At 43.4% G+C, this 27,991-nt stretch overlaps 1 protein-coding gene across 1 annotated transcript; it reads left to right on the top strand.

Moving 5' to 3' along the window:
* The first annotated feature begins 16 nt into the window (after window positions 1-16).
* LOC117220734 (uncharacterized) lies at window positions 17-27,719 on the top strand. Its single transcript, XM_033470986.2, has 2 exons — window positions 17-411; window positions 23,256-27,719. The coding sequence occupies exons 1-2, from the start codon at window positions 346-348 to the stop codon at window positions 23,715-23,717; spliced, it is 528 nt and encodes a 175-aa protein (XP_033326877.1). The 5' UTR covers window positions 17-345; the 3' UTR covers window positions 23,718-27,719.
* The last annotated feature ends 272 nt before the right edge of the window (window positions 27,720-27,991 follow it).

Below are 27,991 nucleotides of genomic sequence, written 5' to 3'. Positions count from 1 at the left end.
TCACGTTCAGCCTCCACCGAAGCAGGACCTCTGCTCGGCGAAGTCCTCCTCGTGTTCTCTATCGACTCAATTTTTCGTTCAACCTATACACGTTTGCCATTCCTCCCGGTGTTCGCCAATCGTCGTGCGTCGTGCCGTATCGTGAGATCGTAGATCATAGATACAGATCGTAGATCGTGAATCGTTTAGTGATTAAACGAGCCACCGGGTGTCGAACGGATTCTTTCGCGTCTCGCTGACTGATTTCGGTGATCGACAGTGCACTGAGATTTCGGGGGATGCTTTAAGGGTGCTACCACCCTCCGACAGTGTCAAGAAAGCATTGCGAAGAAGAAGGTGTCGGAGATGATTCCTGCGCGAGGATTAATCTTCGTCGCCCTGGGCGCTTGTTTCCTGGCCGCTATTATCGAGGTAAGAAAATTCGACGTTTCTAAGGGTGGAATTTATGCGATTTTGGAGACTAAAGTGTCTCTGATTGTCTGGAATTGAAGATAGTTAGCTATTCGACTATTCCGTTCCTTTCCTCACGTCATCTGCGCTTTCGGTATTCAGCATTTTCTGCAGAAATTATGGTAACGATTGCCACTGAATCCAAAGAATTTCTTGATCGCTCGCGAAATGCCGGCGAAGTAAAAATAGTCAAAACTTGACAGTTAAAACTTTCATTTCTTCTCTTTTTTTTTAAATAATAACCGCTGTATACAAAAGTTCTCGCGTAAACAGTCCGGACCGCATTGCGTTAACCAGTGACACCAAAATATTAGACACACCGAATGCACTCAGCAATCGTCAAAAAAAAATGTGTCGAGCGCTATGACAGAGCTTTTCACCCTTCGCGATTCCGTTCACGAAGATCGTCGCGGCTTAACGATCCGTGTAAAAGCGTGCGAATCCACTTCACTGCGCTGTTCGACCAAGATAAAGCAGAATATCGGAGACAATTTACTACATCTTCCAAGAAGATGTTCGCTTTTACGCCTAGCGCGGCGAGAACTTTGCATCCGAAACAGGATGAATTGCGCAAGGAGCGGCCTTCTTGAACGGAGGAAACCATAATTCCCGGCAATTACGCCAGCGAATATTTCTACGGGAAGCTGTCGTTGCGATTGGCAGCTTTCTCGCTCGATAATTAGAAATGTATAATATGACGGTTCGATTTGAAAGGGTCGGCTAGAGTCGGATTTATAACGGACTCCCGGAAGAGCGCCGGAATCGTGGAAAAATAATTTCCATAAAATCCGGCATCCCGGCTTAAAGGTTCTCGACTTTCCATTCTCTGGCCGAGAGGAGCAGGTGCGACTAAAAAAGATGCGCTACTCGAGTGCAGCTCGCTCGACGCGGAACTCCCTTTTCGTTTTTTGTGTTTGAAGCTCCCCTGCCGGGTTATCTGGGACACGACCATACTCGGCCGTCATTGTTGTTCGGGGCACTTCGCGTCCCTTGAACCGTTCGCGAGATAAAGGCCACTCGTTTAGCGAAGCGAAAAGACGGGCCATCTTTGTGTCCCGGTCAACAGCTAAGACACACGGTCCGAAGCGTATATCGCAGGCGAGGCCGGCGAATCGGCCGGAAGTCGCCGTTCTTCGGCGGGCTCCCGGACTCGCGACAGCGCGGAAAGGAGCAGGCGGAGCGGATGTGTGCACAGTTCCCGCGGAGTTTCTCGGCTCGCGACTCGTTAATTTCGGGGCGGCTCATTAACGGGCATCGGTGCGCCCGAGCGACTCGCAAAAGCGACTTTGAAAACCCGTCGAGCACCGTTACAGTTTTCAACGGCGGCGCGGCCGGCTTTCTGGCCACCCCCGTCGCACGTCTTACCGGAATAACGAGCTCGGACCCTCGTCCTTCTTCTCATTGTCTGTTCCCGCGGCACCGTACCCCGCACGGTTTCCACGGTTTCACCGTTCTCCGGCGCCGCATGCGGCGGAAACGCAGCCGAGCCTCGCGTTTGTTTCGGTCCCTTTCGGAATGAATTTTCCTTGTACACCGGGCGACAAAAACCTGCCACGTCCCTTTTAACCTTTTAACGAAGAATCACGAGTGTCGGCTCGCCGGTGTTCGTTATCCCGTGGGATCCTCGCGCGTTCACGGCGCACGCGGATTTCCACAATGCAGCAATTTCTTTCCATTCAGGTCGCGATCCTTTTGATCAGCGAGACAGATACACATTTTTTCTCTCGTTATGGGTCTCATTAAGTTGAACACGCAGGTTCTTTTGATCAGTATGCATGTCGCAATTGACATCGAGGACGCAGTGACTCTAGTTTGAGAATTAAACGTTCATTGGTCGCGTTGTTTAACATTAGATTTACGAAGCAAAAAAGGAACAGTTGTTTTATATTAGTTTATAAAAGTAACAATAACGCATCCATTCTGATTTTTAGCAAGTGTTATTGTAACATTTGCCGTAAGTAACGTATAAATCGAACGAACAACTCATAAGTGTATCTTTACGGTGTGAATAATCGTAAATTAAAAAATTAGTGTCATTTTGACGGATTCCGTAAATCTAGTGTTAAGTCTGCAAGCACTGTAAGCGAAAAACTATCGTAAATTGCTTAAGAATATCAAAATATAGAAACTATAAGATAAATTTCATCTACTAATTTTCACAATAAATGCATACCGTCATTTTGACGGGTTCCGTAAATCTAGCGTTAACCACTTGCCGTATAATATCTTGTCGGTCTCGTTATTAAGATTTCGAACATAATCCATTCGACGCGGCTGTTATTTATGCGTTTTAAATATAAATCAAATTTTAGCCTTCTACCATCAATATTTAACAAAGGTCAAACTTAAGACTTAGGCAATGCTCGGATGAATCACAATATCGGAGCAGTTTTTGAAACAAAAGCGTTTTAAATATAAATCAAATTCTACCCTTCTACCATCAATATTTAACAAAGGTCAAACTTAAGACTTAGGCAATGCTTGGATGAATCACAATATCGGAGCAGTTTTTGAAACAAAAGCGTTTTAAATATAAATCAAATTCTATCCTTCTACCATCAATATTTAACAAAGGTCAAACTTAAGACTTAGGCAATGCTCGGATGAATCACAATATCGTAGCAGTTTTTGAAACAAAAGCGTTTTAAATATAAATCAAATTCTACCCTTCTACCGTCAATATTTAACAAAGGTCAAACTTAAGACTTAGGCAATGCTCGGATGAATCACAATATCGTAGCAGTTTTTGAAACAAAAGCGTTTTAAATATAAATCAAATTCTACCCTTCTACCGTCAATATTTAACAAAGGTCAAACTTAAGACTTAGGCAATGCTCGGATGAATCACAATATCGTAGCAGTTTTTGAAACAAAAGCGTTTTAAATATAAATCAAATTCTGCCCTTCTACCATCAATATTTAACAACGGTCAAACTTAAGACACCGTATCGCCGGCAATGCTCGGACGAATCACGATATCGCAGCAGCTTCCAAAACAAAAGCTTCACGAAGCCAAAACGAATTTAATCCTCTTTCCCGTGCGAGACACCACGGTGAAAATAAAATTATCCTCTCGTCCCGTACGAATTTATTCGCGACGAGGAAGCGCTCCGTCGAGAAGTGGTAAAGGTAAATGTGGTTATCCGTATGAAAAATTCCGCGCATTCCGTCGCGAAAACTCGGCTGCATAGCATGATCTTCGGCTCGTTCAACGGTGAATAGCCGTAGCGAGCCCGGCCTGGCAAAAGTGAGTCGGAAATCCGCGTTTAAAAATTGACGATTGCAATTCCCACGGGCCGTGGGCTAGGGCCTAGACAAATGCGGCGCTCGCTTCAAATTTTCACCGTGTTCGGTTCGCCGGTGGAAACCGGGCAGGAAAACCGGCCTGGAAAATCGAGCCCGGTCGACGTGTTCCCCTGGCTGCCGCAAAAATTAATGAACCGAGCGAACCCGGAGCGACGCCGGCGCGGCCGGGTGGCGCGTCAGTTTCCATCGCGATTTCAATTCCCCTCGCGACGGGGGGCTCCGTCTCGGGAAAGTGGAACAAAACGTTCCCATTCCTCGGAAGATGTTACCTCCGGCGCGCACCGGAAGCCGGATATCCCCGAAGAAGCGCGTAGGCAGCGAGCGGTGGCTGACTCTCGCTGCGAACGGTAGCGGCGCGGCGCGGCGCGGTGGTGGGCCGAGGAGGCGCGTAGGTCGCGGCAGGGTCGGGGACTGGCGGATCTACCGATTCCCCGTTCCCATGGCATGCTAATGAGCCCCGCGAACCACGAAATACCCCAGTGAACTGAATAGCGAGAGCTGACAACATCTACGAGAACCCACGACGAACCCACGAGGAGCCCAGACCGCACGTCCCACCCCTCCCGGTCTATTCCTCGTGGGTCTGCTTTGACTTCGCTAACACCTGCGCCGAACCCTGTCGCCGATTCCGCAGCTGATTTTACGCTCTGCGTCGCCGCATCCAGTGGACCTCGCCGCGATCCGAGCGAAACCCTTGGAAAATGATCTGCGAATATGGTAAATTCTCCCTAAATCGCGCTCAGATTGTGCACAAAAATGGACAGTTTGGAAGGAGGAGATGTGCGATTATTCGAGTCTTGTAGCTCGTTCTTTCTTATATGTACCGATTGTTAACAACTATAAAATCGAGACACGAGGCTCGAATAATCGTATCTTCATTTCTCGAATTGTCCACTGTTGTGCACAAACTGAGCGCGAATTAGGGAGAAATTACTGTAGACAATGTCTATTAGGTTTGCAAATAAGTCATTGCGTTTATGGCAATTCATGGCAATACAGAAAAAACGCGACGATTTATTGGCCAAGTTAACAGTATTCTCAATGAACACTTCGTTCGCTGGTTCTCTAGATCCCAGCGGTTCACAGTGGATTATTTGAACCACCGTTCGCTTGGGGCAACACTGAAAAAATTCGATTGAATAGTCCTGGTCCTCTCCAATCAATCATTCTTTCTCAGCGGCGCTGCGAACAATTGCGAACGTCAAACGAAATTTTAAATAACAATTAACTTCGTTACGTGTCGCGAATTTCTGGCTCGTCCGAATTTAATTTTACTATTGACTCTATTCTATTAATAAAGAAATCGATTAATTAATTAATTGAAATATCAACTTAACCTTTTAGGCACGACGCGCCACTGTAGTGGCTTTCGCGGATATCATCTTTTAGAACGACACGCCACTATAGTGGCTTTCGCGGATGTCATCTTTCAGAACGACACGCCACTATAGTGGCTTTCGCGGATGTCATCTCTCTGGACGACGCGCCACTATAGTGGCTTGCTCTAGTAGCTCACTCGCTCATCGTTTGAACCAAATAATCGTCTTCATATGCATTGTTTCACACTTCTTTTGTCTTCATATCGATTTACAACAGTCTACAGGGTGTCCCAAAAATGTCTCGCAATCCGGAAATGGCGGGTTCCTCGGATCATTTGAAGCAACTTCTTCCTTTACAAAAATGTTCTCCGAGGCACCGTTAATAAGTTATTAACGAAAAACAGTGACCAATAAGAATCGAGTACGGCTGACGCGAGGCGGCCCAGCCAACCAGCGCGCGAAGCCCAGTTCCGCTCATTGGCTCGATCGCCTCGCGCCAGCTGAGCTCGCCTGTCATTGGTCACTGTTTTTCGTTAATAGCTCATTAACGGTGCCTCGGAGAAAATTTTTGTAAAGGAAAAGGTTGCTTCAAATGGCCCGAGGAACCCGCCACTTTCGGATTACGAGACATTTTTGGGACACCCTGTATATACAAACAGAATATACAGTATCAGACTCTGTACAGTACATATCAGACTCTGCCGTCCAGAGAAATAGCCTCGCGCAGAATTCAGCCATACCTAAAAGGTTAAAGGGCGGTCAAAAGACATCAGCGCCAAATAACCGGAATCGATTGTACCTATTTGCTTGCGTCTGTTCGCAATGCGTCAGTGACGGAGAAACGTTCGAAGACATGCACATAAAGCGCATCCCCTTTGTTCGCATCCAGATTTTCGCACTGGTGCGAAAATCGCGAAGTCGCGCAACATTTAATTGATCAAAATTCTTACGTCAGCGTTGGCTTTGGACGCGAACGCGCGACACGGTTTTCCTCGTCGATCTTCCCCAGTTTCTCTAATCGTCGAGCGTAAAAGTCGCGTTTGACTCGGGAAACTCGGAGCGCCGAATAAGAGCGGAATTGAGCGGCGCGGCGCGGCGCGTCTCCGATTGGATAAATAAACAAGGGCACGGCCGAACGGGCGAAACAGACTTTCGCGGATGCGAATTTCTGCATTCCTCCTTAACCCACTCCGACACGGCTCGGCTCGGCTCGGCTCGGGCTTGCCGGGCGTCGCGGGTAAATGGGTCGCCTTTCACGAGAGCACGTTTCTTCGGCGAAATTCGCGCGAGTCTCGCGAGTCCTATCGAATATTTAACGATTTTACGGTGGCGTATGCACAAAGGGGGTTTCCCGGAGCGTCGTTACACAAGCCACACGGAAATCGATTGCCCGGGGGAGCGAGCAATTGAAAAGACCCGCGTAAATGGGACGGTCGAGTGGCTCCTGCACCGCTCCAGACAAACGCCGGCGATTAATGCTCGCGCGACGACGGCCGGGTCCGTTACGGCCCCTCCTGTCGTTCCATTTGTTTCCGAGAATTTTTGCTACAAACAAATGTCGCTCCGTGTCTAGCTTTCAGTTGTCTTTTTTCGATGCATACCGCGGATACATTTATCAGTTTCATTGATATTTGCGGTCCTCGAAACGATCAAGTAGTGCGTTGTTTTAGCATGAACGATTAGGCGAAATCAGAATTACTTGATTTCCTTCCCCGGAAACGAGAGTTAGAAGTTACTTTCTCCCCTAAATCCACATTTCAATCATTCAGTGTAATCTCCAATTGTCTCTCAGCTTGTAATCAAAAACAGACAATTTGAAAAGAGAAGATGCGAATATTCGAGCCTCGCGGCTCGTTTTTATAGTCGCCGGTTGTCACATTTACAGGGTGTGCCAAAATTATTGTACAAGCGAGAAATGAGGGGTTCCTAAGGTAATTTGAAGTAACTTTTTCCTTAGCGAAAATGCAATTCGCGGCTTCGTTTGCGAGTTATTGACGAAAAACACTGACCAATAACAGATGAGCTCGACTGGCGCGAGGCGGTCCAGCCAACGATCGCACGGAGCCCAGTTCCGCTCGTTGGCTCGACCGCCTTGCGCTAGCTGAGCTCGCCTCTCATTGGTCAGTGTTTTTCGTTAATAACTCGTAAACGATGCCCCGGATTGCATTTTCGCTAAGGAAAAAGTTACTTCAAATGACCTCAAGAATCCTTCATTTCCGAATTGCGAGACATTTTTGGGACACCCTATATAGAGTACCGGAGCCGGTTACTTTGGAGTGAACAATAGTCGTGCCTTTCGCTCGTTTAAAATTTTGTTATTCTTTTGTTTCGTTTCTATTCGAATAAATTGATCGTGCGCGTGATTAATCTTCCAAAATTGAAACAACTTCGTCGAGGGAAGCTCAGAGGAATTGTTTATCAGAAAATTAGAGAACAGAAACGACTAACGAGTGCGACAGCTGCGAAGCACCGACCACTTCAAAAGAACGCGGAACTATCCCAATTAACGATGTACTCGGACGAATCGAATTTCACGAATTGATCTAAACGGCCTGGTTCGTTAAACAACCGACAAACTGATCGGAGATCCCACCACGCGATGATATCGAAACGACGAAGATCCCAAGCCTCGAGAGCCACGGAGTAAACTCGGGGAACCGTCTATCGTCGATTTCCCACGTAAGAATTCATTTAAGGAGAGATAAGTTTCCCGACGGTGACAGGTTAAAACGGTTCCCTTGATCGCCGGCATTTGACCCCACCCACGCTCGCGTGCAAGTGGACAGTGACAGTGTTCCGCACTTTGTTAGCACGCGCGGGAATAGTCGGACTAGCTGGCGGTGCTGAGAAGTGGAAACGAGCTTTCTCAGGAACAGCTAGCCTTTTGTCAGCTCCCACGGCTTCTGGCCCGGCGCGATTCCGACTTGTCATCTTGTCTGATCCTTCCGACATCGGGTTCCCCAGTTTCCCCGATCCCTGGACGTCCCGGCATTAAACCTGCAGTTTCCTCTGCATCCGGCACCCCCGGTTTTTCGGACTCTTTACTCCTCGCCTCGTTTCGTATTCCTCGCCGCGTTTCTTCTTCGCCCTCTCCTTCGTCCTACCCTTATCCCTGGCCTCGTTCCCGGTCTTCTTCCTACTTTTCTTGAAAAATCCGTTTTTATTTGCGAATAAGTTTTTCCCCATTAAACGCGCCGGCAAATGCGGCTTCCGCTGCGCGGTAATGCATTAGAGAATTGCAGATGCAACTGATGCAAGCAGCAAAATAATGAGATGTCGGATGAATAAGTAGTTGCCCGCTAAATATATTAACGCGTTCGCTGTGTTAATAACGTTAGCATTAACGTGCGGGCCACTGGAAATAGTCATTTTCTTGATTGCTCGCGAAATGCAATTTAAAATAAACAAAAGCGATCATAAAATGTCTTTGCTTAATTGAATCTAAATCGAATCTATTTCGAACGAAGCAACGTATCATCTAATTTCATTCAACTGTCTGATATCCATTTTTGTAAAGCGATGCAATAATCTTAAAATATGCAACGTTACACGCAAATATTTTCGCTTCGTAGTCACAACCTTTTATTGCCACTGTTTTACATCTGATTTTACGAAATTAATTTTATGATCATCGTAGTGGTTTACAATGATCAAACTTAGAAAATAAATTTTAAATAGCGTCGTATGACCCGCGAGGTGAAACTAATGTTACCAATAAAAAATACTAATACTAATAAAATAAAATACTAAAATACTACTCTAAACAACTCGCGCTAAGAACAGGTGTAACATTCATTTCGCTCGAGAGTGTACCAAATTATGGCCGGTTGCACGTATGCGGCGGCTGACCGGGAACGATCGAAATGTTCGATCAATCGCCGGGATCTCGGCCATCGGAAGCCTAGGGGCTGAGAAAGCAGCTGAAAATCTACACTTTTATGCGGCAAATTTCGAGCCGAGCGACCAACGACGAGGAAGAATGCCCGACGACCCGAGGGAGCGAGGTAAGATCGGGTCGCCGGCGAAGTCTTTCGGCAAGACTATGCCTCCGATTCCAGCCGGCTAATTATCCATGCAGCGTTGCGGCGGGAACGATCGGGTACAGATAAAATGTACTCGCATGCCGGCCCGGTAACGACAATCGGAAGGACGAGCGTAGGTGGGGGAGCCCTTTATTCCGCGTCCGCGTGCGCGATGCATGCATATATGCATTAGGATTCAGGCCGAAAGGTCGACGAACACCGGAGATAACTGTACGGTGCGTCGGCGAAAAGAGCGAGACAGTAGCAAGTGGGATTTTGGCGAAATTAACGAAAGCCCGTGGCTCGGGGGACGCGGGGGGACGCGGGGCCGAAAAGGGTGGAGGACGAGGGACACAGGGGTAAACCGAGTGGAACAACAGAAACGAGGGCCGAGGATGGAACAAAAGGAGCCACGCGGAAACGGAATAGAACATTAAACGGGGCGGAGAGGGCGAGAGATCAAAAGATGGCGGGGAATGAATGGCACGGTAGAAAGATCGCGTGTAAACAGAATACAAAAGCCCTGGGAGGCTGCGCGCGGGTGGTTTCGCTCGGATTTTATTCGGTGGCTTTACGGTTTTTTTCCATAGAACCGACAGGAGAGATACCTTAGCTAACGCCGGTTTCTCGATCCTCGTCGGCCTTTCGCTCTTTCTCGGTGCAGAGCCAGACAGACGTACGACGCGTCGGCGTTGCAGCCGCGGACCGGGCGCCACGGCAGCAGCCGGGTTTTCCGTGCGCCTCCCTGCATTCTGTTTCCTCCGTTCCGCCGCAGACCCCGCCGCTTTTTCCTTATTTATGCCGCGGGACCGTCGCGCCGCGTTTGCAACGGAAACCGCTGCCGCCGAGTGGGAATTGTTGCGAAGGGAAAAGTTTTCCGCGGATAAAAGCCGAGGACCAGATGGCAGATGCGGAGACGGGAATACGAAACGATGCCGCGCCGTGAACGTCGATCTAGGTAGGCACAGCGACCGTTTCTGTCTTCTCTGTTGGGAAATTCTACATCGGATCTGTCATGACACCTTTTCGCGCCTTGATCTTCTCCCGGGGCCTTTGTACAATTTCGCGAGCAGTGGAAACGTTCGATCGAGGCACTGATTTCACAGCGTTCGACCGACTAGAACATTGCGTTGGAAATGAACGAAACGTTCTCTTCGTTTTTTTTTGGTAACAGCTGTTTGCCTTGTCCAACACAGCAGATTTTGTTTCGAACGTTCATCGCCAGTCTACCGTTACGAGGCAAATTTAAATATCGAAATACAGTTAGAAATAATTTTCAATTGTTTCTCAGCTTGGAAACGAAAATGGACAACTTGGGAAGTGGAGATACGATTATTCAGGCCTCGAGGCTTGTTTTTATACAGGGTATCACATAATTATGGTATTTCCAGGAAATGAGGGGTTCCTGAGATTATTTGAAGTAACTTTTTCCTCAGCGAAAATGCAATTCGAGGCTTCGTTTGCGAGTTATTAACGGAAAACAGTGACCAATGGGAGACGAGCTCGCTTAGCGCTAGGCGGTCGAGCCAATCAGCGCAACTGTGCTTCGACCGCTCGTTGGCTCGACCGCCCTGCGCTAGCTGAGCTCGCTTCTCATTGGTCAGTGGTTTTCGTTAATAACTCGTAAACGAAGCCTCGGATTGCGTTTTCGCTGAGGAAAAAGTTACTTCAAACGATCTCAGGAATCCTTTATTTCCCGGAAATACCATAATTTTGGGACACTCTGTAGATATTGACAACCGGCGACTATAAAAACGAGCCGCGAGGCTCGAATAGTGGTATCTCATCTTCCAAAATTGTCTATTTGTAACTAAAAATTGAGGGACAATTGATGAGAATTTAGTGTACTATTAATCCTCTACACTAAAAATTGTTAAACAATTATACGTATTGGAAAAATATTTGGACTGTTAATGCCATCCGTTGCACGTTACGTTTTGTTTTGCTTTTCTTTCTTTTGGCTCCCTAGTTGGTCCGTGGTCGTGTGCGCAGTGACCGAACATTTTTCTTCTATCTATTTATTAACATTATACTTTATTATCGCTAAGTCCGTTATTACTAGACTGCAACAATTCTACAAAACAGACGTTAAATAAAAATGTATATTTTCTTCTAGTAGTTCTATCAAATTAAAAGTAGTGCGACGACGTTCTTCGATTCATCTCATGTCTTCCCTACTCCGCGTTATACTCATTTTTTCCATAAATTCATAAAATCCGGAGTTCATTTATTACACTTTCACACCAAAAACCAAAGCAAAAGTGAAAAAAATTGAGAAAGAACCCAATAATACAAAATAATTCGTACGTTCGTATTTAATAAATTACGAAAATTTAAGTACGGCAGACTAGACCCAATATTATATCCAAAGTTGGGAAAAAATCGTCGAACTAAAATATCATCGGACGCGAAGGGATCTCTTTAAAAAGATTTCGCGTCATGATTGCACAAAGGTGAACATTGTATTTCGCACCTCCGCGTTCGCAACCCTCTCGCAATCTTTCGGGTAGCAACAGCAGTTGCCGCGAAGGGCCCATATATCTGTCTGATCGGAGAGAAGAGGATCGAGCCCGAAGCGACCAAGTTTCGAGTCTCCCGCCCCCTCGTTCGCGGTGCCCTCTCGGAGCGCAGCTGCGTAGGAGAAGTCGACTCGAGTCGAGTCGAGTCGGGGCCCTAGGGCCCTCGGGACCTCGCCGGGCCTTGCACGAGGAGGAGGAGGCGGTGGAAGGAACAATGGGGTGGCGGCGGCCGAAGATAATTATCAGCGTTGGCTCGGCAGCTGCGCCGATTCGTTTCACCCTCGAGCGTCAGTGGGCCTTCCTGGCTGGAAACGGGGCCGGACGGTCCCCTCGCCCTTCGCGGGACCTATGGGGAAAAGTTCAGCGTGCCGTGACAGAAACATACCTTCGCATATACATATATACGACGGTGTGTTTCCTCGTAGCCGCTGCTTCGCCGCCTCTTGTCCCCTGTCATCTTCTGTCCTCTTCTGTCCTCCTCCGTGCTCGCCTGTCCGCCGCCTCTCGAACACGTGCGCGGGCTAGCAACCCCTTCGACTCCACGGACCGTTGCACCGGTGCACCGGTGCAACAGGGTGCGACGGCCGACACTCGGGGAAAACCGGCGTCCCTGCATTTTCTTCGCTTCGACTTCCTCGGTCGCCTTCTTTCGTCAATGTTCTCGCCGAACCATTTTTTACACGGTTTTCTAAAACAAAGCTCTAATTACAGGGAATTTTTCCTAATTTTCCTTCAGCTTGTTAACAAAAGTGGGCAATTTGGGGAGAGGAGATACGATTCTTCGATATATATTATATATTCGATATATTAGCAACAATTATAAAAACGAGTAACAAGGCTCGAATAATCGTATCTCCACTTCCCAAATTGTCTATTTTTGTTTACAAGTTGACGGAAAATTAGGGAGAAATTACTGTAACGCTTGGCCAACCGAATGGGGAAATCTCCCACTTCAAATTTCTAAAAATTAAAAACGATTTTTTAACTTTATTAAGATTTGCAAGGGGCACGAATCGAAATAAAAATCGTTATGCCGTTCTGAAATTTTACGGATATTAATAAATAAAAGTTCTTGCGTTCTTATTTATGTATTCTACATGAGATTACCAAACAAATAACTAAAAAGAAATGTCATTCTGCGATGGTAATTGGTGCCAATATGAGTTCGTTTTGCAATTTTTATTTAATTGAATGAAATACTTTAATTTCGTGAAATTCTTTAGGGTTTTCGCACGGTCGTGAAAGTGTCAAGTATGACAAACATCCAAGAATTTTTAGAAATTCGTTTAACCCTTTACACTTATTGTCGAATGTCGCCGATACGGCGACACTGCGTGTCCATCTCAAAGTGACGTTTCCTTTTAATTATTCGTTTGGTAATCTCATGCAGAATACATCAATAAGAACACAAAAACTTCAATTTATCAATTCCCATAAAATTCCAGAGCGGTACAACGATTTTCATTTAGATTCGACTTTGTACAGCAGAATTCTTGCAAAATTTCCTCGAGGTTGCTGGGTGGTGTACGAGATAAAACTTCCGAATGCGAAGGATTAATATCTCCAGCAGAATAGGCTTGGTTCTTGTTGGCAACGTTGCGTAACAGCAGAGTGAAAATGTTCTTAAGTAGGTGTACGCACGTGAAATGTGTACTAAGGTAAAACATAAGGCGTGCGCTGAGAAATATTAAGAATTTCATCCTTTTTCCAATCATGTGTCAATTTAAGGCGCAGTGCAACAATGGGGGCGACCCAGAGTCCTCGGTGCAATCATTTTGAAATATTGACCGTGTAAAATTTAATGCACCTATACAATTTCTATGCGCCATCTCGAATTCACAATATGAGAAATATTTCATAAAATGGAACGTGAAAATTTCGGTATAGTCGTGGATTTTTATCAGACAATGGACTGGCAGCTGTTTGAAAGAATTTCATCGAGCGCACGACCGAAATCGACTGGTTTCAATTTAAAAGGCATATTGTTTTATCACTGGCCAACGAACTACACGCATTCGAATTGCAGCGGTGGAACGGAGTGCATTCGGTGGTTGGATATATGTATATACATGCATACATGGTGTATTGCATATGCGTGTCGTCTGCGCTCTGTGCTCGCACAGGAAGGCGAAGACAAAAGTCGGTTGACTCGTTGGTCGCTGCACGCGCCGCTGACTAAACACAGTGGGCAGGGGCCGGGGATGCCAATTTAGCAGACTGTCGAAATATCGAAGCCGCGAGCGGTAATAAGTGACAGTTGTTTTATGTGTCATTCGCTCGTGACGAAGCGGCCAGCCTCGACTATGTGTTTACCGTCCGCCTGCTAAAAGACGGCATACCATCACGCCCGTAACATCTAAATTGACCGTTAGGAAAAATGGAAAACGATCGTACACGGCGCGCAGGGTAGTAGCATGACTGGCACCGTTTTTGAAGTTATTGTGCCTGATACCGGAGAATCGACTTCCCGCGTCCGCTTGACATTTATTAGCCAAGTTCCCATGTGAAAATTCTTCGAAGTTTGACGTTTCCAAGGCTGTTTTAAAGAACCATCTCAAATCTTAACACGTTCATTGTTTGCGACTGTTACGGCGAACATCGGCCCGAAAATATTCGCGTTCTACGAAAAAATAGTGCGATAAGTCCGTTTGTATTTTCTTGTAAGGAAATATAGTAATGTGCAGTCATCGACGCGAACAGAGTTATACAATTTCGGCTTAATCTACCCTTTTTTAAAGTAGACACTTTCAGTATTCATTTGAGCTAAGTTGCATAGAAATATCTCTGCGGGATCGTATCTTAAAATCCATGCAAACTTTTCCTTTTAAATCTTGCAAACCCCATGATGTCAGAGGTCGATTTCTTTTAACTTTTCAAAACGATCTCGTCATTACATCGCAATATAATTTACCCTGTTTTAAAATAGACACTTCCAACATTCATTTGAGCTAAGTTGCATAGAAATATCTCTGCTGGATAGTAGCTTAAAATCCATGCAAACTTTTCCTCTTAAATCTTGCAAACCCCATGATGTCAAAGGTCGATTTCTTTTAACTTTTCAAAATGATCTCGTCATTATATTACAATATAATTTACCCTGTTTTAAAATAGACACTTTCAGTATTCATTTGAGCTAAGTTGCAAAGAAATAGCTCTGCGGGATCGTATCTTAAAATCCATGCAAACTTTTCCTTTTAAATCTTGCAAACCCCATGATGTCAAAGGTCGATTTCTTTTAACTTTTCAAAATGATCTCGTCATTATATTACAATATAATTTACCCTGTTTTAAAGTAGACACTTTCAGTATTCATTTGAGCTAAGTTGCATAGAAATATCTCTGCTGGATAGTAGCTTAAAATCCATGCAAACTTTTCCTCTTAAATCTTGCAAACCCCATGATGTCAGAGGTCGATTTCTTTTAACTTTTCAAAATGATCTCGTCATTATATTACAATATAATTTACCCTGTTTTAAAGTAGACACTTTCAGTATTCATTTGAGCTAAGTTGCATAAAAATATCTCTGCTGGATCGTATCTTAAAATCCATGCAAACTTTTCCTTTTAAATCTTGCAAACCCCATGATGTCAGAGGTCGATTTCATTTAACTTTCCAAAATGATCTCGTCATTATTTTACAATATAATTTACCCTGTCTTAAAATAGACGCTTCCAGCTTTCATTTAAGCTAAGTTGCATAAAAATAGACCCACGAGAACATATCACAAAATTCATTTGAGCTATCGCTTTGAATTCGTGCGAATTTCCTTGCCTTTTCCTAGATATCAATGGTCCGCGAACGGACTTATTACATAACCTAATAGATATCGCGCCCGAAGACAAATCATGATAATAGACAGTACCATCGAAATCGATTTCGACGGTCCTATCGACTTTATTTCACTTCAAGATAGCGCGAACTCCGATGGAAAAGGACGATGCAGTAATTTTGCGTGTAGAACGTTGGGACGTTAATTGCGGCTGATTGAGCAAAAATGTCGGCGGGTGGTGGAGAGGAAATAAAGGAGCCAGCAATTTATAGGTGTCCGTGGATCCACAATAACGGCGGAAGCGACGGTGTTGGTAGTGACGCGTGTGAATAGGACTTCCGGCAATACAGGCGAACCGGAAGCGGTAATTGCGATGGCTTTTGTGTCTTTCCTCTCTTTTTTTTATATTCCTTTTGCAACGTGTATTGGCGCGCCGATAAATTCCAATTCGGAAAATCATTCCTTCCTGGTCGGCGAGCAGCGGCGCCATTGAAATTTTCCCCGGTTTTTTATTCTCTCGGCTCGCAAAGCGCAGCGCGTGCTTCCTCGTCCGCGGAGAGCTACATCGATTTATGGATGATCGATGCGCCACTCCTTCCGCCTTTTTTTTCGTGTAATACGCGGTTCTGCAGTTACATCTCGAACGAGAGGATCGTGTAATGTGTTCTAGATGATACTATATTTAGCGATCGCAGAGCGACCGACCCTTCTCGAGCATCGACGCGGATTCAGCACTTATGCCAGCTGAAAACAGCGCTCGTTTTAATGGGTGCACTCCGCCGTGCTCGCGTAACAGCCTGCAACGGAGAAAGCATCGTCTAATTTAACAAGAACGTTCGATAAAGTTGCCCGTATTTTGCGCTTTTGCAGTTCTGGGCTACGTCCCAGCGGGTTCGATGGAAATACACGGCGCGCAGGATAGTAGCATGACTGGCACCGTTTTTAAAGTTGCTGTGCCTGATACCGGAGAATCAACTTTCCGCGTCCGCTTGACATTTATTAGCCAAGTTCCCATGTAAAAATTCTTCGAAGTTTGACGTTTCCAAGGCTGTTTTAAAGAACCATCCCAAATCTTAGCACGTTCGCTAGCAGCGCACATACGTAGCTATATTTGTTATATTTATTTTATTTATCGTATTAACCGTTTGCAGTCGAAGCCATTTTAATTCGAATACCAAAACGTGTTTTCTGATCTACAGTACTTCCATTTTATATGATTTAGTTAGATTTATTCATATGAAATTGAGCCTACTGGCAAATAGAATACTTGCAATTTTAACAGTTTTTTTGTTTAGATATAAACGAATCGGATACTGTTGCAATTATTTACGAAAGTAGTATAGCTATTTTAAGTGGCGCCTCAGAGTCGCCACTCGAGTGCAAAGGGTTAATCGTTCGCAGTCAGAGACATTTTAACTCGAATTTTTATTTTACACGACCCAGTGCATTTTAGACGTGCGAAATTTAATTTTGTGGCTCGTTCAACAGTTACACTTTTAATATCTTCTTTTTGTAAATGTAAACAAATTTGTTGATGTTAAATGGTGCCTCAGAGTTACCACTAGACAACAAAGGGTGATATGCATCGTATCCTCTTACAAAATATAACAAAAATGTCGTCAAAGAGAAGTAATAAATTCTTGAAATATCATGCTATACAATTTTCAGTAATTATATTCACAAAGTTCATTTGATATTCTTTACGCGAAATACAAAATCGCGATCGTCACACGCGTGCTATGCTGATAGCGAACGTGTTGAAGCGTCGCAAACGCTACATTGTTTCTATGACTCTAAATAGTAACATAGGTAAAATTAATTTGTGATTATAATAATTGTATTATATTATATTATAATAATCATTTCATTATTATTCATTATTTCATTATATATATTATACTATTATATAGTTAATATAATTATTATTATATAATATAATATATATATAACATAATAATTATTATAATATAATATAATATATATATATAATATAATAATTATTATGTTATATATATATTATATTATATAATAATAATTATATTAACTATATAATAGTAACTACGATTACAAGATGGCCATATGTCTGACGAGGTTAACGAAGCATCGAGGGGTGGGGTGGGGTGGGGGGTTGTTTGCATAGCACAAAGTATACCTTTAAGATATTACAGTCGAAGAATTGAGTTTCGACTATGAAAAGATGGCTTTCCAAGGCGGTCCGCTCGCGCGAGAACGGATTATGCTTTCGGCGTGAAATTGCACATTGCACCGGCCGAAAGGATGCGCGTAACAACCGGCGAGCGTAAAGGGAGCTGAAAAATAATTTTCTTCGGTAGCCGGTGGAGCGTAGTCGGAAGGGAACCGTCCTCTGACAGGGTTCTTAACTTTAATCAATAACGAAAGGGGTTCGCGGACGGGAAGCTAGGAAATTACATTCTCGCGAGGAGCCGGTGCAATCAACGAAGGACGAGGCGAGCCACGATGCAGCAGCATTTCGCCCCATGGAAACGGGCTTTAATAATTTCCGATCGTTTTTCCCGGCTGAACACCGTGGAGTGGCGAGTCCGAGCGATTCCGCGAGGGCTAAGGGCAATTGTCTCACTTTCTTTGATCGCGTAGATCGCTGTGTGAGAATCTCTTTAGTCCTTCCAATAACTCTTAACAGTGCTCGTTTCAAATATCTGACACGTAAAACTGAGATAATCGATAAAAAGTTCCTGCGGTAACCGGTGTCAAGAGATGCAATAGAAACAACCCTTTGCAATTTACTCATAACACATTCACATTTTTAGCAATTTGTTGATTGCATACGAACGTAGTAATGGAAAAAATTCTTTCGAATTATACGTAGTATGATCACCAAAGTGTGGTCTGGACGATAAGACAATCTCTTACTGGGTAATTCAGATCATTGTGCAGTCACTTGTAAGAAGTCCAGTAATTTGATTAAATAAATAATTTCATTCGATTAAATGGATTAGGAGAATAATAAAATTATGTTCGTGGAACTGAAAACGATCGAATGCGCAACGATACCGGTTCCGCAATAAAAAAAGATATCGTTGCATGCGTGGGTTTATCTTTGGGTCCATCCTCGACGACAGACTTCGACGGGACAGTAATTCCAAAGTGTTCATAATAATTTGACCAGCCACTGTAATTTATTAAAGGAGCGGCATATGTCGTATATGGTAGTCGTCGGGTAATTTGTTTCGCGGGAGACGGGGGTTGCTATTATTAACCCTTTTCAGCGAACTCGTTTCACCCGCAAATTGACAGGGTGCATCCTTACACGTGAGGAGCCTGTCTCGTGTTACGCCACCGATAAGATGACACTCTTCGAGCCTCCACCACCTCGCTCTCCACCTCGTATATTACCTGCGTGCATTGCCCACCTACAGTACTTGTACGTGTTCCGGTCCCTCACTTTTTCTCTTTCTCTCTCTCTCACTCCCTCGAAATTGCTTCTGCTCACAATTAAGTTTTCTGCCCGCGTTAAAAGTCACCGAGGCGTCCACGAAACTCTATACCATTGTCGATACATCGATCCTTGTACCATCGTTCCATCCGAGCGAGCCATTATTCCATATCGCAGTTTTGCTTCGACGTCCACCTGGACATTTCGAAAAGAATCGATCTCCCGTCGATGGGAAAATAATTGCGGGCTTCGTCGCTTGTGTTCCAGAACGAGCTCTTATTTCAATGTTCGATACGTTAACATTGATTCCTGCAAATGGCTTTCGAATTCATCGCCGATCGTCATCACCCCAAAATTCATTATAAAATTAATTATTACTCCCATATGTGCGTGCTTATTTCTCTTCTTCTCGTTTTAATGTTGTCGTATTGCAAGTTCAAGCTTTCACTGTGTCATTTTTAACGATGTGCGATACGTGTGTTATATTTAATTTTTATGTAAAATATTATATTATAAAGAATATTATATTAATATTATAGAATATTTAATAATTATTATTATTATAGATATTATTATTATATAATAATAATAATAATTATAGATATTATTATATAATAATAATTATTATTATAGATATTATTATTATATAATAATAATAATTATTATAGATATTATTATATAATAATAATTATTATTATAGATATTATTATATAATAATAATAATTATTATAGAATATTATATCATAAGATTATATTATAAAGAATATACTCTAGATATTCGCGGATGTCCGTAACGGAGGGCGAAACGTTGAAATAACGAAAACACGTTTACGAGGCGCGGACTGCATTTGTGCGAGGTGCACCTTTAAGGAGGTTTCGGGGATCGCAAGGGATCGAGGGGATCGTCGCGGATCTCGCGTCGCCGAGAGAGAATCGAGTCGGATCCCGTGATTAAGAAGAGAAAATGAAAGCGGCGAAAAGGAAGAAAAAGATCGACAGTTTCACGATCGGAGAGCCCGGTGCAATGATGCACCTGATGCCTCGATGACCGTTGGCGCGTGCCAGCAGCCGGCTACTGCCAGCTGCGAGCCCGAACCGACTCCGTGGACCCAATCCTCCTTTTCATTTTCGTCCAGTATACTCTCTATGGATTTTCTCCGCGTTCAAAACCCCATCGACTTCCTAGATTTTCCCGGAGTTCACCACCGACTTTGCTCCTCGGGGGCTTCCGTTAATTGGACGCCGCTGCTAATTGCTCTTGGCTTCCACAAATGACTAGAAAGAGAAACCATTCCTCTTTCCCTTGTCGAACATCTGAATTCTGGAGACTTGACATTTTTTTTTCTGGAAAGTTTCCAATTGCTCGAAAATTACGAGGGCACAGATTGAATTTGTGGCGTGCGCAGCTGCACAAGATGCAAGGAGTCGCGTGCATGATTCGGAATTAAGAATTATTTTGATTTAAGCATCGAGGAATACTCTTGCAAATAATTCTCTTTTCGACTGTTTCGTTATCTCATAGTTGGCACGCTAACTCGTTGGTGATTATTAGATCGCAGATTCGATGCAGTTAAAACTGTGAAGACATTGTTACATGATTAGAAATGTTATTGTATTAATCCTTTGCACTCGGAGGCATTTAAACATTAAGTCCAAAATAGTTTCTCTGAATTACAGTATTTCCATTTTCTGTGATTTATGATTGCATTTTATGCAAATGAAATTGAACCTTGCTTTTAAATACAGGTAACCTTTCTATAATACGGTAAATGGGTTCTTAGAGACCCAGAGTCAGTGCAAAAAGGGGGGTTACGTATCGAAGACTTATTAAAAACATTTTTTTTTAATTCCGTATAAGCAACTTAACTTTTGTTAAAAATATAAATGTATGTATAACACGAAACGAAAAAAACGAACAAAAAATATTCCTTTCATTTAATGTAACCTTAATTTAATATATTTCTTCCTCGTCACTATTCAGTACAATCAAACGAGAATGTTTTTTTCGATTGAACGATATCACATTCACTTTCTGAACCTCCTTCTTCGTTCACATTTTTTGCATCTTCTATCGTCTTTAAAAAAAATCTGTAATTTTGGTTTGTTTGCTGGTTCTTACAAGATCACTGTAGATTTTATGGTATGAAGATAGATAATTTTGCAACTCCCTTTCCAATTTTTGGCTTCTTTCATGTATAAATAATGCTATAATATTTTTAATGTAAAGGCACTGTAGTTCATTATTCCTTCCCGTCATTATTTTAAGATAATTTAGTTTTTAAATATGTTAAACAAAAATCATGTTATCAAGTACAGTGTCGTAAAATAAAAATTATTTTGGAACGTGATGAAATCGACTGCAGATCTTATGCATTTATAGGACAATTGGGTAATTACAATTGAAAACAACGTAAAGATTAAATTTCACATTAAAAACGTCAATGTATTACTTTTAATCCACTAGGATGACTAAAAGAAGAATGAACTTGCCACTTGGTTAACGTTCTTTACAACTAACGCAGACAATTTTTATTTTGCATAAAAATCCGCAGTCCAGTGATGGAACAATTTTTAATGATGCCCTAGAGTCACCTCTCGAGTGCAAATGGTTAACATTATTCTTTTGTACAGAGATTCCCAGTTCAGTCGCAATAATTCTCATTATTAATGTAAAAGCGTTTCAATGCAACAGAAATCAGATCGCAGATAAGTTCTCCGGAAAGTTGATCTTACTGCGACCGGTTCCGATGCTACAATCGATTTTACCGAACGTGCTGTGGCTTTCGAGAATTATGTATACGGGTTCAGAGACGGTCGCGCAGAGATCATTCGGCATCCGAGGGACTGCTGCACGCACGAAGGCATAATGAGGAAACCCGAGGCTGCAAGAAATCCTAATTTACATCTCGGCTCCGCCGTGTGTATCTTGATCGTGGTCCGATGCGCGACGAAAGAAAGGCGCAAGGTGTGCGAGCAGTCAGCTGGCTATACCCTTTGGCACCTGTTTCCTCGGTGCCGCAGAGTCAATTTAGATGAAAAGGGCTTCGTGCCTGGTCCTTCTCGAATTCAAGACCTTCGTGAACTGCCGTGCATTATACTCTGAATCTTATATGCACTTCTATCGTCGTTGAAGGCGCGATAATCGAATTCGTTTCACAATTTTCGAAATTCTATATAACTCAACTAAATTCTTTAGTCAAAAATACGCAATTTTAAACAATTTATTCGTCTACGAACCCGACAAGCTTTAACGTAAATTTACTTGTATTTGTTATTAGGAAATATGCAATATTCACTGAAATAATAACTGGCAGTAATTAACAGTTCGGTTAAGGATTAAACGATACTGTCCAGTTCTCGAAAAATAAATATTCTTACGGTTCGAATTCAAACTTTGTGGCATTAACCCTCCAACCATGAGCAACGTGCAATTCGCGTTCTAAATGTTTTGTAAAATTTAGCAAACAAAGCTAAATAAAAAAACTTGTTTTTTGTCCTTTTTAATCTAATTCTTAGGACGCGGCTGCATAACAAGTAAACTTAGCTCGCGATTTCATACAGAAAAATCATAAACTCGCCCGCGGTTAAAGGGTTAATTAGGATTAAAGAGAACATTTGAAAAAACAACATAATTTAAGGATATTCTATTTCATACCAAATAGTATTATCTTTAATATTATTATTACTGTATTTAATACAATAGTGGTATATCTATCAAAAACCAGGTTACTATTCATAGTATCGACAAAGTGTGGCTAATGATGAGTTCAATATACATTAGCAGAAAATTTAGTGAAAATAATATTACATTAATTTCGAAAACCAAATTATCATTCGGAAAATAAAACTTTCAATGCCTTCTTCTTTAAACTTTATTGTTTAGACATATCTCAATATTGAATTAGAGAAGAGATACACAGTAAATTCTCTCTAATTGACGCTCAGATTATACAAAAAAAAAAATGACAATTTGGGAAGAGGAAAGCCTTGCGGCTCGTTTTTATAGTTACCGATTGTCAACGACTACAAAAACGGATCGCAAGGCTCCTCTTCACAAATTCTCCATTTTTCTGTACAACTTGAGCGTCAATTCGAAAGAATTTACTGTATTCTTCAAAAATGATCTTTACAGATTGCCGTCACGCTGGCAGGGAATTACAAGTTACGACGGAAATAATATTGTAGAATAAATATTGTTAAATGCATGAACAATTTATTATATTCTTTCACTTCAGAAACCGACGAAACATTTCGATAGACCTGATACATTTATTCTTACTCTCATACATTTATTTATATCCCTATCTCGACCAATCGAAAAACCTTACGGTTTCGACGGCAGTCAAATAAAAATATCTCGCGATGCATGCGTGCACCGGCCGGTCGGCCGAATGCTCGAAAGCGGTTCCCTCTAGTCAGTCGACTCTAACCGAGTGCATCTGCCGTTGTTCCAGGTGAGCGAGTGCAGGCCTCGCATCAGGCACCAAAAAGGCGGGACCCATTGCAGCAGATGCGGTCCAGGCTGGGGCGTGGTGAACCGATGCGTCCGCGGAAGAGACACAGAATGCGGCAAATGCTCTCCGGGCACCTACAGTCCTCACCACAGCATCCAGCCGTGCTGGATCTGCTCGAGATGCGGCCCGGGACTGTACGAAGCGCATCCTTGCACCTCAAAGACGGACACCGTTTGCGATTCCTGTCACAGACCGGCTCCGGACAACTTGGACTACCAAAGGAAGTGCAAGGGCCGAGCTAATCCGTTCTTGGCACCGGAGGACGCCCAGGATACCGGCGAGGAGAGCGTTCTGGTGAACGATCCTGAAGGCCAGGACCTTGTGGACGACGGCAAGGAGATATTGGAGAAGGACGCAGAAGCGGCTGTCATCGGCGAGCTGAACTCATTGGAGAGGCACTAGAAGCTAGGCTGCTGAGCAGTTGCTAAACTCTGCTTTTAACTTGATCAGCAGAGTCTAAACGAGGCGGCAGAAAAGGTTCCTACGGTGTTACTCGAGTGCGCGAGAAGGAGCGGGCGATGAGCGGACGGGGAGCCACGGCAGGGGTGTTGCACCCTCGCAGTGCCTGCTGCAGGCGTTGATGCGCTTTCAGGAGGAAATTGGAACGCGTCGCAGCTCCCCAAAAGAGGGATCCCGCGGGACCCGAGATCAGGATCTCTCTGGATGAAAGTCTGACGCCCGGGGAACCGTTCACGGATATATCGAATGCGATCGCGACCATGGATCGCGGCGCGGTCCTCTCGATTACGGGGCGTTTCCGTCGCAGCATGGCGCAGCTGATGGGGTTTTTGGATCGTCGACGGGCCGGCGAGCGCTGTTAAGAATTCATGGGAACGTCGCGGATGGAAACAGCCCTCCGGAATCGGTTCGCGTTTTAACATTTCAACGGAAGGAAGATTGGACGAGCTCTCTCGCGCGCTTCTTTCGGATTCATAGAGCGCACGGATCGTGTGGATAATTGGCGTGAAATATGGATCGCCAGGCTAATCACTGTCCCAGAGATGCTCGAAGAAAGTTCGACCGAGAGAAGGCTACTTTCGCGGGGAAGGGCTTTGGGAATTGTCTTCGCCGATTTTCGCTTCGTTGTAGGTTCGAGGAACTGTTTTTAGAAGTACTTAACTCTGGTGCTCGTTCTAGAGATGCGCGCACGTGGGATCCTAAGTCCGAAGACGCGATTGCGAATGTCTAATGAATTGAAGGATGATCGGTTTACCGTTAAATATTCGTTTGGAAAGGTGTTCTTGTATTATGTTAGGCGAGATCATTTGTTGAGATTATATTACTCAAGATATACAGTAAATTCTATCTAATTGTCGCTCAGGGTGTGCATAAAGATAAACAATTTGGGAAGAGGAGATACGATTATTCGAGTCTCGCGGCAAATTTTCATAGTTGCCGATTGCCGACAATTATAAAAACGAGGTGCAAGGCTCGAATAATCGTATCTTCTCTTCTGTCTGTTGTCCAATTGTCCATTTTTTTGCAAAATCTGAAAAATCTGCAAAATCTCAATTAGGGAGAATTTATTGCAATGTGCAAAAGTAAATCGGTTGGTTGCAAAATTCAGTGCAGTTTTATAAACCAACGATGAGAAATACAGTAATGTCTCTCTAATTGACGCTCAGATTGTCCACAAAAGTGGACAATTTGGGAAAAGGAGATACGATTATTCGAGCCTTGCTATAGTTGTTGTCAATTCGTAACTATAAAAACGAGCTCCAAGGCTCGAATAATTGTATCTCCTCCTCTCAAATTGTCCGTTTTTGTGCAGAGTCCGAGCGTCAGTTAGGGAGACATTGCTGTATTCGGCGGAAGGTTCGATTTCTATTCCCCGTTCTGGCAACAATCTTCTCATTTCAAAGTACCGATTTAGGATTTTGCACGAAATTTTAGCAACGCAGGCGTCCGGACTTACGGATCGGTGTGTGCACGTATGTAATTTTCTCTCGTACGCTAAGAAAACCTTCGAAAAGAGGGTCGATCGAGCGGTGCTCCGCGTCCTTCGATCCCCGATTGCTAGTCAGTTAGTCGATAAGTAGCCATTACGTTGTAATATACGATGTACAAGCGATCAGCAAAGAGAATGTCTCTCAATGCGGAACCGTTGCGATCTACCGCGAACAATTGAGCATAATCGCGGCTCGCATTGACAAAGAAACGTCACGGTGCAACGACTCGCTGTTATAATTGTAGTTGTGTAAGTCGAATCGAATAGAAAGTCGCTGAAAACCGAGTTGGAAAGTTGTCGACGCGTGCTATCAATTACGGGATTATTCCTAATTTCACGGCTTTACGTCAAGACAATTGTTTCAGAGAGAACAACTTGGTCAAAATTGGATCAAGCGACTTAACACGTTCAACGCCGGCAATAAAATTCACTAAAATTCTCACAAAGTCGAAGCAACTTAATTAATTAAACCGAAACTAGAAAGTTAAAATTTATCGTAGCGATATGAGAACTCTTTCGCATCCGAAACATCCTAGTTAAATTCAGTTTGTTCGAATATACTACAATGCATGTGAATGTTCAAAACTGGTCAAAAATTAGCGTCACCATATGTGATCGACGCGGCGCCCAACGTGTTTAAATTGATTAAAGTTTAATTAAACTGCTGTTAACAACTGTTCTATTCGAGCTTGTGTTAAATTGAAAAATCTGTTGCTTCACGATCATCGGGATTCTCGAAAAGGCATTCGCGAAAGGCTGATAAACAAATTCGCCATACAAAACGTATTATTTTAGTAAAAAGTGACTTTCACATTTTTAGTAACATTTAAACCGAAATTTAACAAAATAACACGTTTGTATATTTCTATATTAGAAATAATAGAAAACGGAAATATACAAATATAATTATTTTTCGTTTTCGTTTAAATATCGGTAAAAATGTAGATGTTCCTTTGAGTTTATAATTATTCGCAGCACTCTATATGGCTTTGGCTCTCGCTTAATTTTGTGCAAGTTCGAACAGAATCTTTTTAAAAATGGCGGACACTTGCTTATTTCGCTGGCTAAAACTGGTTGAAAGGATCAAGATAAGTGAAGCCGTGGGACTAGGTAAGCCCGTGATCACAGGCTATAGATCTCCGTAGACTACACTCGAAGTGCATGCATTTGTGCACGTCCAAAGATCTCTTCGGTGGTCTCTTCGGCGCTTGGATTCCTTCGGAGAGAAGCTTGTTGCCCCGGCGTGCCGGAAATTCGGTCGTAAGTAACGAGGAACGCGGAGAAAAACGGGAAGAAAAGCCGCGAGTGGACCCCGGGGAAATTTTTTGAAGATCGGTTCGGCCGGGCAACTGGAAAATTCAGAGACCCCTTCTCTCTCTCTCTCTCTCTCTCTCTCTTTTTCTCTTTCATTTTCTCTTCTCTCCAAAGCGGATTCCACGCGCGTTCAGAGGCCCCCCGAGCACTCTCGCTCTTCTCGCTTGCTCTCGCTGTCTCTCCAGAGAGATTTTCTCTCTCTCTCTCTCTTTCACTCTCTCTGCACGTCGCGACGTGCCAGGAGAGAGGTGCTTCAGACTTCGCGAACAGCAGAGAGCACGCGGTATCCACGCGAATCTTGTAAATACACTTCTGTACATACGTGTATGTAGAGAGAACGGCGGCGCGCTTTAGTCGATGTCTGAATCGATTGTTTAAGACGGGAACCGAGTCGGGGATTTCCGTTTTCCGCCCTCCAGGAATTGTCGTTTCAGGAAAACGTCGGGAACGTTTGCTGTCGCTTCAAAACACGTGCTCGGATTTGCGAGTTTCTGGAAATTATTTTGGAAAATTTTGTTAACCATCTGCGATCATTGTTTCTTTTTGTTTTTTTTTTTACGTAGCGGAGAGCATACTTACGAGTAGTTCTCAAAATATTCTCAGGCGAGAACGGTAACGATTGTGACAGATGTATCTGTTCCCTCGGAGGTGCGCTCTTCGCCTTCAAAAATTTCGGTTTCGTTGAATTTTCCTGTCTCTGAGCGAAACGGAACTTCGCGGAATCGATTAACGTACGTTCGTATACGTTCAGTTTCCGCTCCAGAAACCGTGATTTTCGACAAAAATAATTTCGGAATAACGATGCGAGAAACGTTTTCGAACGCGACCGTTGCTCCAAAAAATCGTGCTACGTGAACTTCTTGAAATCCTTTCGGGAAAGCCTCTTAAAGAGCGCGCTTTGAAGCAATTCTCAGCGAAATCCCAGGGTGAAGGCGAGACTATAGTTTTCTATGGAAGCGAATAGAGAACCATAGTCCGATTCGCAAACGTTGCCGTGCGACGCGGATGGAAATTCACCAAAGTATAGTTGTATGTTCTGTTTATTCGTTTTTATTTATTCACGTCATCACGTTCGTTCCGTCGATGGACGTAGCCGCGACAGACGCCTACTAAAGACACAATAAAGTATACAGATATAATAATCTAAGATTCCGTTTATTACAACCCCTTCCTTTGATCACGTCCACGCGCGAAACGATAGAAAGAGAATATATGTATATTTATATATATATATATATATTTATATATATTTATTTATATCATAATACGATTCTTCGATGCACATATACACGTCTTTTTCATAACTACATACCACCTCTCGGAGTTTCTCACCTATTGTCGCGTCTTGATGAAGTATACACGTACATCTGGCTCTCTTTGTTACACGGTATTATCTTTTTACAGGACTCACATT

The sequence above is a fragment of the Megalopta genalis genome, chromosome 9 (assembly GCF_051020955.1).
Source record: "Megalopta genalis isolate 19385.01 chromosome 9, iyMegGena1_principal, whole genome shotgun sequence".
NCBI lineage: Eukaryota > Metazoa > Arthropoda > Insecta > Hymenoptera > Halictidae > Megalopta > Megalopta genalis.
The sequence above is the reverse complement of the archived record's forward strand: the minus strand, read 5'-3'. Positions and strand labels throughout refer to the sequence as shown.